This window comes from Hyaena hyaena, unplaced genomic scaffold (assembly GCF_003009895.1).
Source record: "Hyaena hyaena isolate Hyena2069 unplaced genomic scaffold, ASM300989v1 scaffold_412, whole genome shotgun sequence".
In the NCBI taxonomy this organism is placed as follows: Eukaryota; Metazoa; Chordata; class Mammalia; order Carnivora; family Hyaenidae; genus Hyaena; species Hyaena hyaena.
The window spans coordinates 1,128,610-1,146,653 of NW_024081043.1; the positions used below are offsets into that span (position 1 = coordinate 1,128,610).

Below are 18,044 nucleotides of genomic sequence, written 5' to 3' on the forward strand. Positions count from 1 at the left end.
AGGAGGACACTTATGGGGATGAGCACTGAGTGTTATGTGGAAACTAATTTGACAATAAACTATTTGTAAAAAAAAAAAAAAAAAGTTCAGAGTAGCTACTCTCTCCACAACAAGTAAAAAGCTGAACATACTGAGAAATCAACTGTTCTGAGATCTGTCAGAAGTAAGGTCACAGGGCAAAGGACTACCCCCAAAACTGAAAAGACTCAACAGGTAAATACAAAGAACCACAACTCACAAGAACAGAAACCCAAGAGCAGAAACCTCTGCAGGAGCCAGTGCCTGAGATGGGGAAACATCAGCTATAACTTACGAATTGCCGGAAGTTGAGTGTGGACAAATCTGAGAGACTAAGACGCCAGGGGACCTAGTCATCAGGGCCCCCCACACTTCTGTGACTTTTACCTCTAGGAGCTCAACCAAGTTCTCACGGGTTTTCTCTCACACAAACAAAAAAAATCCCTTGTGCTTCTGACACAGAGAAGGGAAAGGAACCATTTTGAAATACACCAGAGCATTCTGTTCTTAACAAGGACTGCCTTCAGGAGAAACTGGAGCCTAACATACTAGAGTTTGTCAGAGCCTAACTGACATGAGAGAAGGGAAATAAATACCCAGCTCCAAGTGCTCTGGCCTTCCTTGTGGAGGAAGGGAAAGTCTTCAATCCTCTCTAGCCATCCTGTCTCACAGAAAGTAGGAGGAAAAGACTGATAAGCACATGTGAGGTCCAGTTGCACTGGACTATGAGGAAGTCTAGTCTTACTCATAGAACTATAGAAGACTTCCCCTCCCTCTGCACAAATCACCACTATATTACTAAAGGCCTATTTATAACAGTTCTTTTTTATTTGATACTTCATGTCTGGCTGTCAAAAAAAAAAAATTATAAGACATACCTAAAGCCAAGAGAAAGTTTGAAGAGACTGAGCAAGCATGAGAACCAAACTTAGATATGGCAGAGATGTTGGAATTATTAGACTGCAGATTTAAAACAGCTGTGATTAGGATGCTTAGAGCTCTAATGGATACAGAACACAGCATGCAAGAACAGATGGCCAGTGTAAGCAGAGAGATACAGATTCTAAGAAAGAACCAAAAAGAAATGCTAAAGATGAAAAACACTTTAACAGAAATGAAGAATGCCTTTGATGGGCTTATTAGTAGACTAGACATGGCTGAGAAAAGAATCTCTGAATTTGAAGAAATCTCAACGCAAACTGCTAAAACTGAGAAGCAATGAGAAAACAGACTAAAAAAATAGAATACTCTAAAACTGGGACAACTACAGAAGGTGTAACACACATGTAGTAGGGATTCCAGAAAAAAGAAAGGAAGGAACAAAAAATATTTCAAACAATAATGACTGAAGATGTCCTCTAAATTAGTGTCAGACACCAAACCACAGATCCAGGAAGTTCAAAGAACACCAAACAGTGCAAAAAACTAAACCTAGGGATATCATTTTCATACTACAGAAAATCAATTAAAAATTTTTTTAATCCTGAAAGAAAATGGGGGAAAAAAAACACCTTACCTATGCAGAAACAAAGGTAAGAATTACATCCAGCTTTTCCTCTGAAATCATGCAAGCAAGAAGAAATGGAGTGAAATATTTTAAAACTATTTAAAAGAGGAAAAAGTACTCCAACCTAGAATCCTGTACCCTGAAAAATTACTATTCAGAAGCAAAAGGGAAATGAAGACTTTCTCAGAGAAAAATTGAGGGAATTTGTGGCAGTAGAACTGCCTTGCAAGAAATGCTTTAATAAGCTCTTGAGAAAGAAGGAGAATAATATAAGTCAGAAATTCAGATCTACATGAAGAACAAAAGATCTTCAGAGAAGGAATAAGTGAAGATAAAATAAATTATTTTTCTTACTCTTTTTTTTTTTTTAAAGCTTATTTGACAGAAAAAGAGAGGGGCAGAGAGAGAGGGAGAGGGAGAATCCCAAACAGGGTCCATGCCCGTCATGGGGCTTGATCTCACAAAGTGGGAGATCATGACCTCAACCGAAGAAAAGAGTTGGACACTTAACTGACTGAGACACCCAGATAACCCTATTTTTCTTATTCTTAATTGATCTAACAGATAACAATTTGTTCAAAATGGTAATGGCAACAATGAATTGAATTATGTATATTTATATATGTGTATGCTTATGTGTAAGATGAATAACAGAAATGACATAAAGGCTAGAAGTAATTAGAATTATTTCTTTATTATGAAATACTTGCCCTGCTGTGAAGTGGTATAGTGGAATTTCAAAGTGGTATATTGAAAGTAAGTATATATTGCAAAATCTAAGGCAACCACTTTTACAAAAAGTAAATATAAATAAATATAATTGATATGTAAGAAGAAAGAGAAAAATGGAATCCTATCAAATAGAACCACAAAAGGCAGAAAAAGGAAACAAAAGTAGGAACAAAAAACAAGGGCAACAAACAGAAAAAAGTAAACAAAATCAGTAAGAATATAGTTGAACTCAGCAAGACTACCAAATGAATACAGTGGCATTTATAGACTACTTTATATATTGGTGTATAGTTTTCTTGTAATGTCTTTTCCTGGTTTTGGTATTAGTGTTATGTTGTCCTCACAGAATGAATTAGAAAGTATTTCCTCTGCTTATATTTCCTGAAAGAGATTGTAGAGAATTGGTAGAAATTTTTCCATAAATGTTTGGTAGAATTTATGAGAGAATGTGTCTGCGCCTGGTGCCTTCTATTTTGGAAGTTTATTAATTATTCAATTTCTTTAATAGATAAAGCCTATTCAGACTATTTCTTACTGTGTGAGTATTGGCAGATTATGTTTTAAATACTTGGTCCATTTCATCTAGATTATCAAACTTGTATACATAGTATTCTTTTATTATCTTTTTAATGTCCATGGGGCCTGGAAGTTCTAGATAATGCAGAAGACAAGTAAAGGACATAAAAAGTACACAGATTGGGAAGAAAGAAATAAAACTGTCTTTGCTACATACAACACAATCGTCTGTGTAGAAAATCCAAAAGAATTAACAGAAAACCTCCGAGAACTAATAAGCAATTTTAGCAGGGTTGCAGAATACAGGGTTATGTTAGCACCCCAGGAAATGAAATGTTTTTATAAATCTAACAAAGTATGTATAAGGTCTGTATGAGGAAAACTACACAGCTGTTAAAGAAATGAGAGGAGAGCTAAATAAATGTAAAGATATTCCATGTTGATAGGTAAGAAGACTCAGTATTGTCATAATGTCAATTCATCCCAAATTGATCTATAGATCGAATGCAATCCTGGTCAAAATCCCAGCAAGTTACTTTGTGGATATTAACAAACTGGTTTTAAAGTTTATGTGAAGAGGTAAAACACCTAGAATAGACCATACAATTTTGAAGAGTAAACTCAGAGGACTGACAGTACTTGACTTTAAGACTTACTGTAAAGTTACAGTAATCAAGATAGTGTAGTATTGGCCAAAGACCAGACAAATAGATTAGTGAAACAGAATAGAGATTACAGAAATAGATCCACATAAATATAGTCAATTGATCTTTAACAGAGGAGCAAAGGCATGAAGCAAAGATAGAAGATAGTCTTTTAAATAAATGGTGCCGAGATAACTGGATATCCACAAGCAAAATAAGTGAATCTGGACACAGACCTTACACCCTTGACAAAAATGAACTCAGATTGGATCAGAAATACAAAACTATAGAATACAAACTATAAAATACAAAACTATAGAACTCCTAGAAGATAACATAGGAAAAAATCTAGATGACCTTGAATTTGGTAATGGCTTTTTACTTGGCAACACCAAAGGCATGATATATAAAAGAAAGAATTGATTAGCTGGACCTCGTTAAAATAATTTCACTCAGTGAAATTCACTCAGTGAAATAAATTATTAAAATAATTTCACTCAGTGTCTTGAGTGAAAGACACTCAAGGGTGGAAAGACAAGCCACAGACTTGGAGAATGCAGGGGTTAGGGACACACACACGGACACACACACACACACACGCACACCCGAGTTGAAAATCCACATATAACTTTTGACTCCCCAAAACTTAACTACTGATCAGTAGCTTTACTGATAACACAAACAATTAACATATATTTTGTATGCTGTGTGTATTATATGCTGTATTCTTACAATTATGTTAGAGAAAAAATATTACTAAAATCATGAGAAAACACATTCACAATATTATACTGTATTTATTGAAAACATCCACATATTAGTGGACCCATACAACTCAAACCTGTATCATTCCAGAGTCAGCTGTATAGACACCACATTTTCTTTATCTATTCATCTGTCAGTGGCCACTTTGGTTGCTTCCATGGCTTAGCTATTGTAAATAATGCTGCAGTGAACCTAGTGGTGCATATATCTTTTGCAGTTTGTGTTTTCATTTGCTTCAGATATATACCCAGTTGTGGAATTGTTGGATCATAATGGTATTTCTATTTTTAATTTTTTGAGGAACTTCCATGTTGTTTTCCATGTTAGCTGTACCAATTGCACCCCCACCAGTAGGGCACGAGAGTTCCCTTTTTTCCTATTCTTGCTAACGCTACTTATTTTCAGAAATTTTGTACTTAATATTTTTCTTACTAAGACTTCTAGGGATCCCAACCTTGGCTAAGCTGTAAAACCAGTTACTTTCCTCTTTTTAAATCTAAGCTCATAGCCCTTTAATGGAGTAAGGTTCAAATTAGGGATGATGGCACAAAGTAGCAGAATCACTTTTAATTTAATAACCTTCCCTCTCCCTCTCCTGCCACTAAATCCTTCACAGTGCAAGGTCTTCAGGGCAGCTGCAAGAGTTCTCTTTAATAAGAAGAGTTCTGTTCTTCCAGGTGTAACTTAAATGGGTCAGAGTAGGCAGCGGGAGGCAGACATTTAGGGTCAGTATGTGTACGTATCTGTTCGTATGTGTGTATCTCAAAAGCATATTTGATTCTGACACTAGATGGCTCACCCTTCCAGCTATTTGCCGTCACATATTTTAAAGTTTGTCATGTTTTGAAAGTGGCAACAGGTGACTAATTAACCATTTTATTCAAACTTGAGTTTCAATTAGATAACATGATCTTTTAAAAGCATCAGGGTATATATAGTTCACATTCTCAGAGTTTTCTGATATACTGAAGGTCTCAACAGAATTCATGGTTCTTAATTTAAAACCCAAATTAAGTTTCTGCTACCAGTTTTTTAAATCTATTCCTTTGTTCATTTAATATTTCTTTTGTAAAGCAACTATAAAGAGCCTTTTAAACATTTATTCAATCTTACATTTAGTTCAGGTGATTCAAATTTTACAGTAAAAAGAGAAAGATCATTATAACTATTGTTTGCTTTTTAACACAAAGAAAAAGTGCATAATTCTTTAAAATTTTAAAAGGAATGCGCCATTTATGCCGAATGGCAATTTTCCCCAGCCCTTAATTTTAATAAGTTTAATAAATGGGGGCATCTGACTGTCAGTCTGTGGAAGATGTGATCCTTGATCCTGGGGTTGTAAGTTCAAGCCCCACAATGGGTGTAGAGATCACTTAAAAATAAAATCTTAATAATAAAAAATAAAGCAATAGTCCTATGCTGGTCTCCTTAATTTACTTAACTTTAAAATATAATTAGCTTTATTTGTCAAGATCTATCATCTTTTTGTTTTGTCAGTTTATGCCATGATCTTTGTTTAAACTCACTAATCACCAATGAAACTATCCTTGTTAGGGGTGCCTTGTTGGCTCAGTTGGTGGAGCATGCACTCTTGATCTGGAGGTCATGAGTTCACGCCTCATGTTGGGTGGAGAGATTACTTTTAAAAAAATGTCTCCAAAAAGAATACTCTTGTTAGACATATATCTGTGTACTTGATTTAAATTGAACACTTACATTTTCCATCATATACATTTTTCATTATATTCCGTATTATCTAAAAATTATGTATAGCCAGTCACTGGGATTGAAGTTCAGTGTTAACTTTAATGATAGTGAAAGAAATTATCATAGCACCCCAATGGAAAAATTTTGAAAGATATACACATATACTCATGCACATACATTGTGTAATTTCCTTCCGAATTGGTTATAAAAGCATATATGAGGGGTGCCTGGGTGGTTCAGCTGATTAGGTGTCTGACCTTGGCCCAGGTCATGATCCTCAGGGGTTGTGACTTTGAGCGCCGTGTCTGTCAGTACAGGGCTGTCAGTGCTGGCAGTATAGAGCCTACTTGGTTCCTCTGTCTCCCTCTCTGTCTCTGCCCCTCCCTCACTACCTTGTGTGCTCGCTCTCTCTCCTTAAAAATAAACATTTTTTTTTAAAGCCTATATGAAAGTCCTTGAATAAACCAGGCTTATTCTTCCAGGAATCAAATGTAACTATTACCTTGTATAAAAGTACAATCCATTGTACTTACTAAGACACAGACGAGTCTGTATATTGATTAGTTCCTTTCTTTAAATTTTTCACTTCATTTTCTTCATGAGTACTTGTAGAAATAACTATGACACTGATGACTATTTTCTTTTTTGTGTTCTTTTCTCCTTGTTTCATATTTAGAAATATTTAGTAATGAAAATTATTGTATGTTAAAGTTTAAAGTCTACTGATATATACCAAGCTATGTTAAGAAACTACTTCCAATGTGTTTGTACCAACAGGTTGGTGATAGTATTGTTCACAAAGCCAGAGAGACCTTGGAACGAGCTATTAAACTGGTGAATGATACCAAGAAATGGGGCGCTAGGGTTGTATATGGAGATACTGACAGGTAATGAACTTCCTGCTTTATAGTTGTCTTTTTTCATCTCTTCACATATTCATTTCAGTGTCTGAAATGGCTTAAGGGTAATCCTTCCTGAAAACAGAGTTCTACTTAAGTCGTCCTCCGTCCTTATGATCTTGTGATCAGAATTAGCACAAGTGCTAAGTTACTAGATATGACCTTAAGAGACAGAAAATTTAAGTGTCCTGAGCCAAAGATTTGTGGAGATTCCTAGGGCATCCCTGCAGGTAGCAAAGTAGATAGTGACCCACAAAAAACTGTATACACAGGAGTCTAGTCTTTAAAGAAAAAAAAAAAAGCTCTTAATGTGAATGATTCTTCATACAGCTGCAGCTCTATTAATTTAAATACATATCTTAACTTTGAAAGATAACTGCCAAAGCTATGAGTGGTTAACTTTCCTTGGCCCCAAAACATTTTTGACCTTCCACAGAAAGTGCATATAGGAAAATAGTTTTCCGTTTGATCCCAGAAGGCTCACAGACTTCCATGGACTGACAAAGAATAGGACTGCCTCTGGGTCCTGAATTAATAACCCCAGCCTGGTTGCCTACTTTGGTATTTTTTAGGGCCCAGTTTTATGTAATATCTTATTTGTATGACATAATAAAATTCTTCCAGATTATAGGCATTATGCAAATTTCTTAGAGTCTGATATTTTTCATATTGAAGACTTAGATTCACAATGTGATCATGCTTAGAGCACTTGCATCAGGAGCTCTGATCACTTTACAGCCCAATGGAGCTGTAAGACATAATGTTTCTAATCATTAAAAATAGCTTCTAGGTAATCTTTGAAGAGTACTTAATCTTCTCCAGTTCTTTAATGCATGTACAATCAGCATAATCACATTAATGCTGAATGAGACTTGCCTACATAGCAGCTGTTTCATTACTAACAGGTGGGTATACTTAAGGTATCCAGGTCCCAATTATCCATAGTGTCTACTGTTCCCATCAAAAGCCACTATTCCACTTGACTTCAGTATTTCCACTTCTGCTGAATAGTCTAGCAAAATAAAAATTACTAGAACATAGTTTTGCACCTTATTAGCAGAGCTCCTTGCAAAATATTTAGAGAAGATAGGGAAGAAGACAAAGTTAAACATTAATTGTTGAGTTTAATTCAGGGTCATACCAATGGTTGATAACACACAAAATCAGAAGTTGGCATGATTCTCACTGTATTTTTGTTTAGCATTTAAAATCTTTAAGAATTCAAACCAAAAAAACACAGATGCACAGAATGTCAGAACTGGACAACCTTGGTGCTATTAAGGTCAACAGTTCTCACACTGTTGGAGGGAACCCTTAGAGGCACATTCTCATGCGCTGCTTAAAAGCACATTCCCCTAAGATAAGAAACTTGCCTAAGATCACCTGACTAGCCAGCAGTGGAGCTGTAAATTAGTACTCCGTGTTTTTCGATTCCTAGTTTGTGCTGTCTCAGTACATCAGAATTCACAGATGCTCTATGATTCTAATCAAAGAATTTGTTTGCAATATTATTAGAACTTTTCCTCTCCATTCACTATCTAATTCATTCAACATATGATAATTGAAATATGCTATATAAGGGCAATTCACTGTAGAACATACATTATCAGTGTAACAGTATCACTCTAACAGGGTACAAATTGGTTCTTAGGGAGCAAAACCACTTAGATAGTACAATGGGTTTTGGCCCCACAAAGTTCAACCACCCAACAAAATTTATTTCTTGATAATTACTTGCTCTTATTAAATTTACTTTTGGGGTACCTGGGTGGTTCAGTCAGTTAAGTGTCTGACTTTGGCTCAGGTCATGATCTCATGGTTTGTGGGTTCAAGCCCCATATCAGGCTCTATGCTAACCACGCAGGGCCTGGAGCCTGCTTCAAGTTCTATGTCTCCCTTTCTCGCTCTCTCGCTCGTATGCTCTCTCTCTCTCTCTCTCTCAAGAATATTTTAAAAACAATTTTTAAGTTTAAAAATTTTTTAATAAAAACTCTTAATTTTTTGAGAGAACAATAATGATAAAAGATTGAGAAACACTGCTTTAGGGATAATAGATAATGCTTGGTGAAATGAAAAAGTTCTTAACTGAGAATGAGGAGATATGGATTCTCTTTCTAGCTATACATCTAGCTGTTTGCCTGGCCATTAACAAGTCTTTTAGCCTCTCTGAGACTCGGTTGCCTCATGATCAGAATAAAGGAAATCTAATAGATGATGGTGAATGATCATTGCCTCCCTCCAATTTCAAGACTGCTGATTTTATGAATCTTGGGAGAAAGTATAGTAAATAGACTGTATTTCTTTTTTCAATTAAATGATATTTTTTATTAAAATATAATTGGGAGTGCTTGGCTCAGTTAAGCATCTGACCCTTTATTTCCCACATTTATTTATTTTTGAGAGACCAAGCACAAGCTGGGGAGGGGCAGAGAGAGAGAGGAGGAAACACAGAATCTAAAGCAGGCTCTAGGCTGTGAGCTGTCAGCACAGAGTCCAACACAGGGCTCGAACCCATAAACCATGAGACCATGGCTTGAGCCGAAGTCAGATGCTTAACTGACTGAGCCACCCAGGCGCCCCAAGCATCTGACTCTGATTACAGCTCAGGTAATTAAGATCTCATGGTTCATGGGTTCAAGCCCCACGTCTAGCTCCATACTGACAGTGCAGAGCCTGCTTGGGGTTTTCTCTTCCTGTCTCTCTGCTCCTTTCCTGCTCATGCACTCTTGCTCTCTCAAAAATAAACTTTAAAAATAAAATTGATTTACAGTATTAGTTTCAGCTATATAATACAGTGATATGACCATAATATACATTACAAAATGCTCACCATGATAAGTGTAGCTACCAGCTGTCTCCATACAAATCTATTATAATATTACTGACTAGTGGTTCAAACAGTTATTTTATAATTTATAGAAGAGTGTTCTTAGTCATATTTACTGCATCCTAGTGGGATATGACCTATTCCCACCCATCCGTTACAGGACTTCTCTGTAGTAGTGATGGTCGCTCTGTATAAAGTGGCAGCAGAAAAGTATGGAGCTAGAATCAGAATCTTTTGGGTCAACTATTCTCAATTTCTCATAAATATTTTTTTATTAAAAGAATCTGTTGAAAAATTCATCTGAGTATAATTGAGAAAGGCCTCCTAGGTTGCAATATCCCACTCACCCCCTACTGTGTGAAAATCACTACTCTATATGTGTGCTTGGATCCCTCAACACAAAGATTGTTACTTAACTAGATTAAAAGCACCAATGAGAGACAAACAAACAAATTTTAAAGTCATCTTTCTCTTTTTGTAGGCCAGTCACCTCCATTCTGTTAAGTGATCAAAAATTTCCAATAATCTTGGCCAGCCGTCTTGAAGCTTAGCTCCAAATAAAACTGGCCAAAGCAACATAGATGGACTCAAACCCACTAACTACTGGGTAAAACCTCATGTGTGCAGCCTACAATAATATTTTTTTAAGATATCAACCTCATCGGGGTATAATTTTTAACGAAAAAGCACATAATTAAAAAAATTTTTAATGTTTGTTTTTGAGAGATAGAGGGAGAGATAGTGCTAGCAGGGGAGGGTCAGAGAAAGAGGGAGACAGAGAATCTGAAGCAGGCTCCAGGCTCTGAGCTGTCAGCACAGAGCCCGACATGGGGCTCGAACCCACAAGCCATGAGATCATAACCTGAGCTGAAGTTAACGTTTAACTGGCCGAGACACTCAAGCACCACAAAAATCCTTCCATCTTGACCTGCATATACTGCTGGTAGAATTATACATCAGAAATTTCTTTGGAACTCAATTTGACAGTACCTTTCAAAAAATACTTTTAGTGTATACCATTTACCCAGAAATTTCGCTGATAGAAATTTGTCCTACAAATATCATATGTGTGCATGTATAGGAGGACTAGGAGGAACTTAACAGAGTACCAATCGGGAGAAGAAGGGGGGAAATGGTGGGGGAAAGGGAGAGAGGCAAACCATGAGAGACTCTTGAATGCTGACAAAAACTGAGGACTGATGGATGTGGGGGGGAGGGGGGGATGGGCATGGAGGAGGGCACTTGTGGGGATGAGCACTGGGTGTTATGTGGAAACTAATTTGACAATAAACTATTTGTAAAAAAAAAAAAAAAAAAAAAAAAATTTGTCCTAAAGATACAATCAGAGGTGTGCCCAATTATTATATAGGAAATATTAGCAAAAAAATTTAAACAACCTAAATTTTCAGTGATTGAAGTTTGGTTAAATTATAACACATCTATACATTGAAATACAGTACAACTGTTAAAATAATGTAAAAGAACTGAGCAATGTGAGAAAATGTTAAGATGTACAATTAAGTGAAAGAACAGTTATCCAACAGTATGATCTGTGATCCCAAAGGAGAAGAGATTTACAAATATACACAGAAAGGTTTGTAGTGCCGATTTTCTGAATGGTAAGATTAGGTGGCTACTTTCTTCTTTGTGCTTTATGTTTCTAACATTTTTTCAGTGAACATATATTACAGAATATATGTGTGTTTTGTTTTAAGTTGGGTGGTTCTGGAAGGAAATTTCCTTCCATATCACAAGTAAATTTTTCATTTCTTTATAATCACATTTTCTTTTATTTTATGACTAATGTAATTGTGTGTCTAGGAATGACCCAGGACCACCTAGGCATCTCTGACAGCTGAGCAGGTCTGTGTGAGGCTAAACTAGAAATATTAGATGTCTTTAAAATCTCCAATAATACAAGGAAAATATGATAAAACAAGAGAGCTTAGACAGGAAGGAACTTCATAAGGAAGGGTAAGGGAGGAAAAAAGCTTTCTTTGGTATTAGAGTGTTAGCCAGGAAAGTTACTCTTGATGAAATTTTTTTATTACAATGACTTCTTCATTTTTAATCATCTTAGTATGTTTGTGCTACTGAAAGGAGCCACTAAGGAGCAGTCTTTTAAGATTGGTCAGGAAATTGCTGAAGCTGTAACTGCTACCAATCCTAAACCAGTGAAATTGAAGTTTGAAAAGGTAAGAGAACTATAATTAATACTGGCAATAACATAGGAAATTCACATACCTTCTAGAGATTTTGGTCTTGCATAATACATTTTCAGAATCAGTAACAGTATAATGTCTATAAATTGTTAAATTTAAAATATTTTTCCTGAGTTTTCTATAATTTCCTCAGAAAAATTTTAGTAATGTCCTTATATAAAGAATTTAAAAGATTGTTTCAATTAATTATTGCTGTGTATCTGACCCCCCCCCCCCAAGCTTAATGATGTAAAACAACCACTCTTGTATTATGCTTCCAGATTTTATGGGTCAGGGATTCAGAAAAGGTACAGCAGGGACAGGCATGTCCCTGCTCCACAATGTCTAGGTCCTTAGCTGGGAAAACTGGGCTGAAGGTGATCCACCTTGAAGCCTGCTCACTCTCAGGTCTTGGGTTGATGCTGGCTGCTGTTGGGAACACCAGCTGGGGCTGTCAGCTCGAACACCGACACTTGGCCTTTCCCTGGGACTGTTCTTCCTCACAGCATGGTGGCACTGAGTTCCAGGAATGAACATCCCAAAGAAAAAACAGACAAAAGGTGTTTTGTTTTTTATGAGATAATCTCAAGGTCCCACAGCATCATAGCCTGTCTAGATTTAAGAGAGAACATAGATGCCCATCTCTTAATGGGAAGAATGTCAGAATCACATTGTAAGGCCATGTCGAATGGCAGATGTTATTTCTTTGGACGGTACAGTCTGCCATAAGGACCTTATTAGACTGTTTTCACTTTAGCTGACATATCATATATGTATTTAGTTCTTTCCACAAAGAAGATACAAAACTAGGAGAGGTGTGGGATGCAAAGAAGCATAAGATGCAGTCCCACTAAGAGCCAACAGTCATGAGAGCAATCTCCCTAAACACTACAAGCACAAAGACAAGGAGGTATCGTGTCCTCCTTGGTGGGATGGGGAGACTCCATGTAGAGCTAATACTGCACTGTGTCTCAGGAAATGGTTAGAAGTTCAGTACACAGCCATGGGGCTGCAGTCACTCTGCATAGAAGAAAATGGTATGTAGGAAGATAGGGGGTTGGTAAAGCACTATGAGAATACAGAGTAACAGGAGAGAAGTCTGGAAAATAATGTTAAGACCAGATCATAGAGTGTCTTGAATGCCAAGCTAAAGTGTTTAAACTTGATGCAGAAAAGTGTATCAAACAAGAACACGACGTGATGAGAGCTGTTTGGGGAGGATTAGTCTCACCATCGTATGCAAGATGGTTTGGGAAGAGCAGAAGCTCAGGACAGGATGCAGCCTGAATAGCCTCAACTAGGGAAGATAAAGGGCCATTCGGGAGATAACAGAAAGAAGGATCCATAGGAATTAGGAACGATTGATTTAAGAAAACAGGTGTGGAAAAGGATAAAAGTACCTACTTCGAAGCAAGAATTGTCATAGAAGAGATTCAAAGAGGACTCAGATATGGTATCTGCCCTGAAGAGTGAGCAACTCTAATTGGGGCAGAGTCGGGGAGAACAGTTAGAAAACAAAGTGAGAATGAAGTACATGTTTGGTACTCTGGACACAACCCTTCTGGCAAAAATGAAGAGAATCGCCTGCCTAGAAAATAACACCAGACATGAAAATTTACCTGAAATAGATCACAGAGCTAAACATAAAAGCAAAAAACTGCAAAACTTCTTAAAACAAACATTAGTTAAGGATTGTGATGTATAGGTTCATGATGAATATTGGTCTGTAGTTTTTTCTTGTATTGTCTTTGTCTGGCTTTGGGACAAAAAAGGGAGGGCTGGTTTCATAAAATGAGTTGAAGTATTCCCATTTCTATTTTCTGGAAAAAAAACGTAAGATTAGCACAGTTATTTCTTAAAGTGGTTGATGGAATTCATCAGTGAAGCTCTCCAGTGCTGACATTTTATTGGGGGAAAGGGTGGGTCATAGATTTTTAATTATAAAGTAAACATCCTTGATAAATATTGAAATATTCAGGGTTTTTTTTTATGTCGGTTTTGACAACTTGCGGTTGTCAAGGCATTTGTCCATTTCTCCTAGGTTGTGTCAGATTTATTGGCATGAATTACTTATACTTCTTAATGTGATTTTGATATCTGTAATATCCTTAGTGATCTTCCTCCTTTTACTTTTGGTATTGATAATTGTTTTTTGTTTTTTCCCCCTCAATCACCTACCTAGAGGTTTATCCATTTACTGAACTTTTTGAAGAACCATTTCTTTAATTTCCACTCTTTATTATGCTTATGCTTGCTTTGGGTTTAGTTTGCTTTTCTTTTCCTGTCTTAATTTAGAAGCTTGAACCATTGATACTAAACAAATATTTTTTAATGTTAAATGTTTAAAGATATAAATTTCCCTCTACATACTACTTTAGCTTCAATTTTTGGTATCTTGTATTTCTATTATTATTCATTTGTTTCAATGATGAAGACTCATACATCAATCATTTAGAATTGTGTTAAGTTCCAAATATTTAACGATATTCCAGAAATAACCTCATTATTTCTAATTTAATTCCTTTGTGGTCAAAGAAGATACTCTATGATTTTAATGCTTTTATTAAGTTTATTGAAATTTGTCATTTGGCCCAGCATATGGTCTGTCTTAGTGAATATTCCCACATGACCTTAAAAGCTTTCTGTATTCTGCTTTTTGGAATGTCCTTATAAATGTCACTTAATTTAAGGTAATAGTGATGTTGGTGAAGCCGCCTATATTCTTAATGGTTTTCTGTCAATTTCAAAGGGGGAGGTGCTACACTACCCAAGTATTATCATAGATGTGCCTATTTCAGATATTTTGAAGTTTTCTCTTTAGGTACATACACATTCAGGATTATGTATCTTCTTGATAAATTGTTATTTTTATCTTTGATAATACTTCTTGTCTTTTCTGATAACAAAACACTTGTTTTGATTAGTCATTAATGTTCGATTTGGTTTGATTAGTGTTAGCATGTGTATCTTCCATTTTTTATTTTTAACCTTTTTATGTCCTTATATTTGAAATGGATTTCTAGTAGTTTCTTGCTTTGTCTCATTTTTTGATCGGATCCAATCTGACCACTTCTGTCTTTTAATTGGGATGTTTAGACCATTTTACACTTAGTGCAATTATTGATAAAGCTTGGAGACAGAAGAAAGGAACAATTTGGTAGCATTCAAAAGGGGTGGATTAATTCCATTTATCTAGGAAATCCGCTTCAAGAAATTTTGTAGATTAATTCATGCAAGATTGTTCACTGGAACAGCATCTGTAATAACTAAAGATTGGAAACATCCTAAATGACCCACAGTAGTAGGTAACCAGTTACATAAATGGCGACATCCTCCCTTCATGGACTACTATGTATCTACAAAATAAAATGAGATTTCTGTACTAGGATGGAATGCTCTCCTAGATAAATTATTAAATAAAATAAGCAAAGTACAAAATGATGTATATGGTAAGCTACCATTATGTGTACAAATATCTGTGGAAGAATATACAGGAAATCAATAACAGAGGATCCTCTAGGGCAGGGACAGTAGAGGCTAGTGAACCAGGGATTTTCATTGTATAGAGTCTCTTACAACTTTTAATGTTGTACTTATAACTTTTAAATATGTAGGTGTTACTTAAAGTAATTTTTAATTGTTTTAATAGATATGATTGATGACTTTTGAGAGAGCAGTGTCAGTTCCAGTGGGGCAAAATTTGATGATGCACACAAGGAGTTGAGTGGAAAGGAAGTAAAGACAACTAACTCATTTTGTGTGCTTTCCCCTTTAAGTGTTGTATCATGAATTTAATTGGCGCTAAGATGTTTTTAGTGGAGTTTTTTTGGAATTGATATTTGATTAATTTGGTTAAAGAGAGAAAGGGCACCTGGGTAGCTCAGTTGGTTAAGTATCTGACATCATTCACCTCAGGCCATGATCTCATGGTTCATGAGTTCAAGCCCCACATCAGGCTGTCTGCTGTCAGCACAGAGCCTGCTTCAGATCCTCTGTCTCCCTCTCTCTCTGCCCTTACCACACTTGTGTGCTCTCTCTCTGTCTCAAAAATGAATAAACATTTTTTAAAAAGAAAAAGACATTAAAATAAGATATTCATTGTGGGGGAAAATGGTTATTTACAGACATTTTGTTAATCCATCACAGGTATATTTGCCCTGTGTCTTACAAACAAAAAAGAGGTATGTGGGTTACATGTATGAAACACTGGATCAGAAGGACCCGGTATTTGATGCAAAAGGAATAGAAACTGTCAGAAGAGATTCCTGCCCTGCTGTTTCTAAGGTAAGGTATATCTATCTTGTTTTCATCTTTAAGAAATAAGTAGCTATAGAATCTGGTGAAAATCTGTAAACACACATTGAAGTGGTCCTCCTAGCCTCTATGACTGTGTAACTATCAGTGGAGGAACTATATGATTTTAAGAATTTCATTTCTAATGAAAATGACTAATTTGATTTTAGTCCTTAGTTTCTGACTTCTTCCCACACCTTAACCTTTTATCACAACTGCTAAAAAACAACACATGAACTTGATAAGAATTTCCCGTCTATCACCTGGATATGACAATATGTTAAATAATAACACCCAAAAGCTAGGGAGCAGGATAAAGAAACTAGCAATCAAAAAATTTTATAAGTAATCCATTCCAGATAAACTGAGTTATAAATACAAATTAGATTTCTGAACAACAGTACCATAAACTACCTAAATTTCTCAACCACAGTATTTTATATTTGTCATTTACTCAGGCCCAGACTCCTTCTATAACAAACTAAAAATAAATGGTATATATGGAATAGTACTCTACACACTGAGTTTTATAAGAGCATAAAAAGCATAATAGATAGACTGTAGTCAGTATGTCAGTATATTATGCTATATGTATAATGTTATATGAATTTGAGATATTATTTAATACTAGTCCCTGAGAGAGATATCCAGTGCATTCTTTCTCCAAGGGTAGAATTGTGCGTAAGCTAAATTAGCAAACTTAATGAGTAAATATAGATTGTCTCCAGTATTCACAAGATACAGAACTTGCACCTAGAACTAATTTAAATTCAATCCATTCCATAAATCCACTGCATGTCAATCACTTCCTAGTAGAAATATTTCCAGCACAGAAAATTCCATCACAAATTAATATTCATTGATACTATAAAAAAGCAAAAGACTGATTTTTATTTCACTGTTTAGTGATAGTGATACTTCTGTCTGTCTACCTGAGTCTGTAACGGGCAAATAAAAAACAATACATGACGTTATGTCTGGCTTCTTGTGTCTAAGTGTTTCATGTTACTCATCACATAGCAAATGTTTTACCTGCATTTTAGTCTGATAAGATTTTCCTCAAACTACAGGATACTTAATTTTTAGAAATAGCAAGCTAGGGGCACTGGGCTGGCTCAGTTGGTAGAGCATACAACTCCTGATCTCAGGGTCATGTTGGGTGTAAAGCTTAGTTTAAAAAGGGCGGAAAGGGGGAAAAAAAGAAATAGGAAGCTATAAAAAGTCTCCAAAGTATTTTCCAATTATTTGATAATTTTTATTATCCAGTCATTGTAAATAGTAGATTGTTTAGGTAGATTAGCAAATTGCCCAGTAGTTATGTAATTGAAAATACAGTGACAGAAGTGCCGAGTGGCTTAGTTGGTTAAGCGTCAGACTCTTGATTTCAGCTCAAGTCATGATCTCACAGTTCATGAGTTCAAACCCCATGTCCTATGCTGACAGCGAGGAGCTTGCTTGGGATTCTCCCCCTCCCCACTTGCATGCTCTCTCTCAAAAATAAACATTTTAAAAAATGAAAATATAACAACAGTGATTAAATATACTAGGGGCTATTTTATCTGTATGAACATATCCTTTTTTTTTTTTTTAAGATACTTGAGCGTTCTCTAAAGCTGCTATTTGAAACAAGAGATATAAGTTTAATTAAACAGTATGTTCAGCGACAATGTATGAAGCTTCTAGAAGGAAAAGCCAGCATCCAAGATTTTATCTTTGCCAAGGAATACAGAGGAAGTTCCTCTTATAAACCTGGAGCTTGTGTGCCAGCCCTTGAACTTACAAGGTAATGATGGGGGCACCTGGGCAGCTCAGTTGGTTGAGCATCTGACTTTACCTTAGGTCATGATCTCAACAGTTCATGGGTTCGAGACCCATGTTGGGCTCTGCACTGACAGTGCAGGTCCTGCTTTGGATTTTGTCTCCCTCCCTCTCTCT

The 18,044-nt window shown here is 36.0% G+C and overlaps 1 protein-coding gene across 1 annotated transcript in view; it reads left to right on the top strand.

Moving 5' to 3' along the window:
• REV3L (REV3 like, DNA directed polymerase zeta catalytic subunit) overlaps positions 1-18,044 on the top strand; it is a 180,687-nt gene that overhangs the window by 154,740 nt on the left and 7,903 nt on the right. Inside the window, exons 26-29 of the mRNA XM_039252205.1 lie at positions 6,667-6,776; positions 11,696-11,810; positions 15,963-16,100; positions 17,702-17,892. Of these exons, the coding sequence (XP_039108136.1) occupies positions 6,667-6,776; positions 11,696-11,810; positions 15,963-16,100; positions 17,702-17,892 (554 nt within the window). The remainder of the gene's footprint in view (positions 1-6,666; positions 6,777-11,695; positions 11,811-15,962; positions 16,101-17,701; positions 17,893-18,044) is intronic.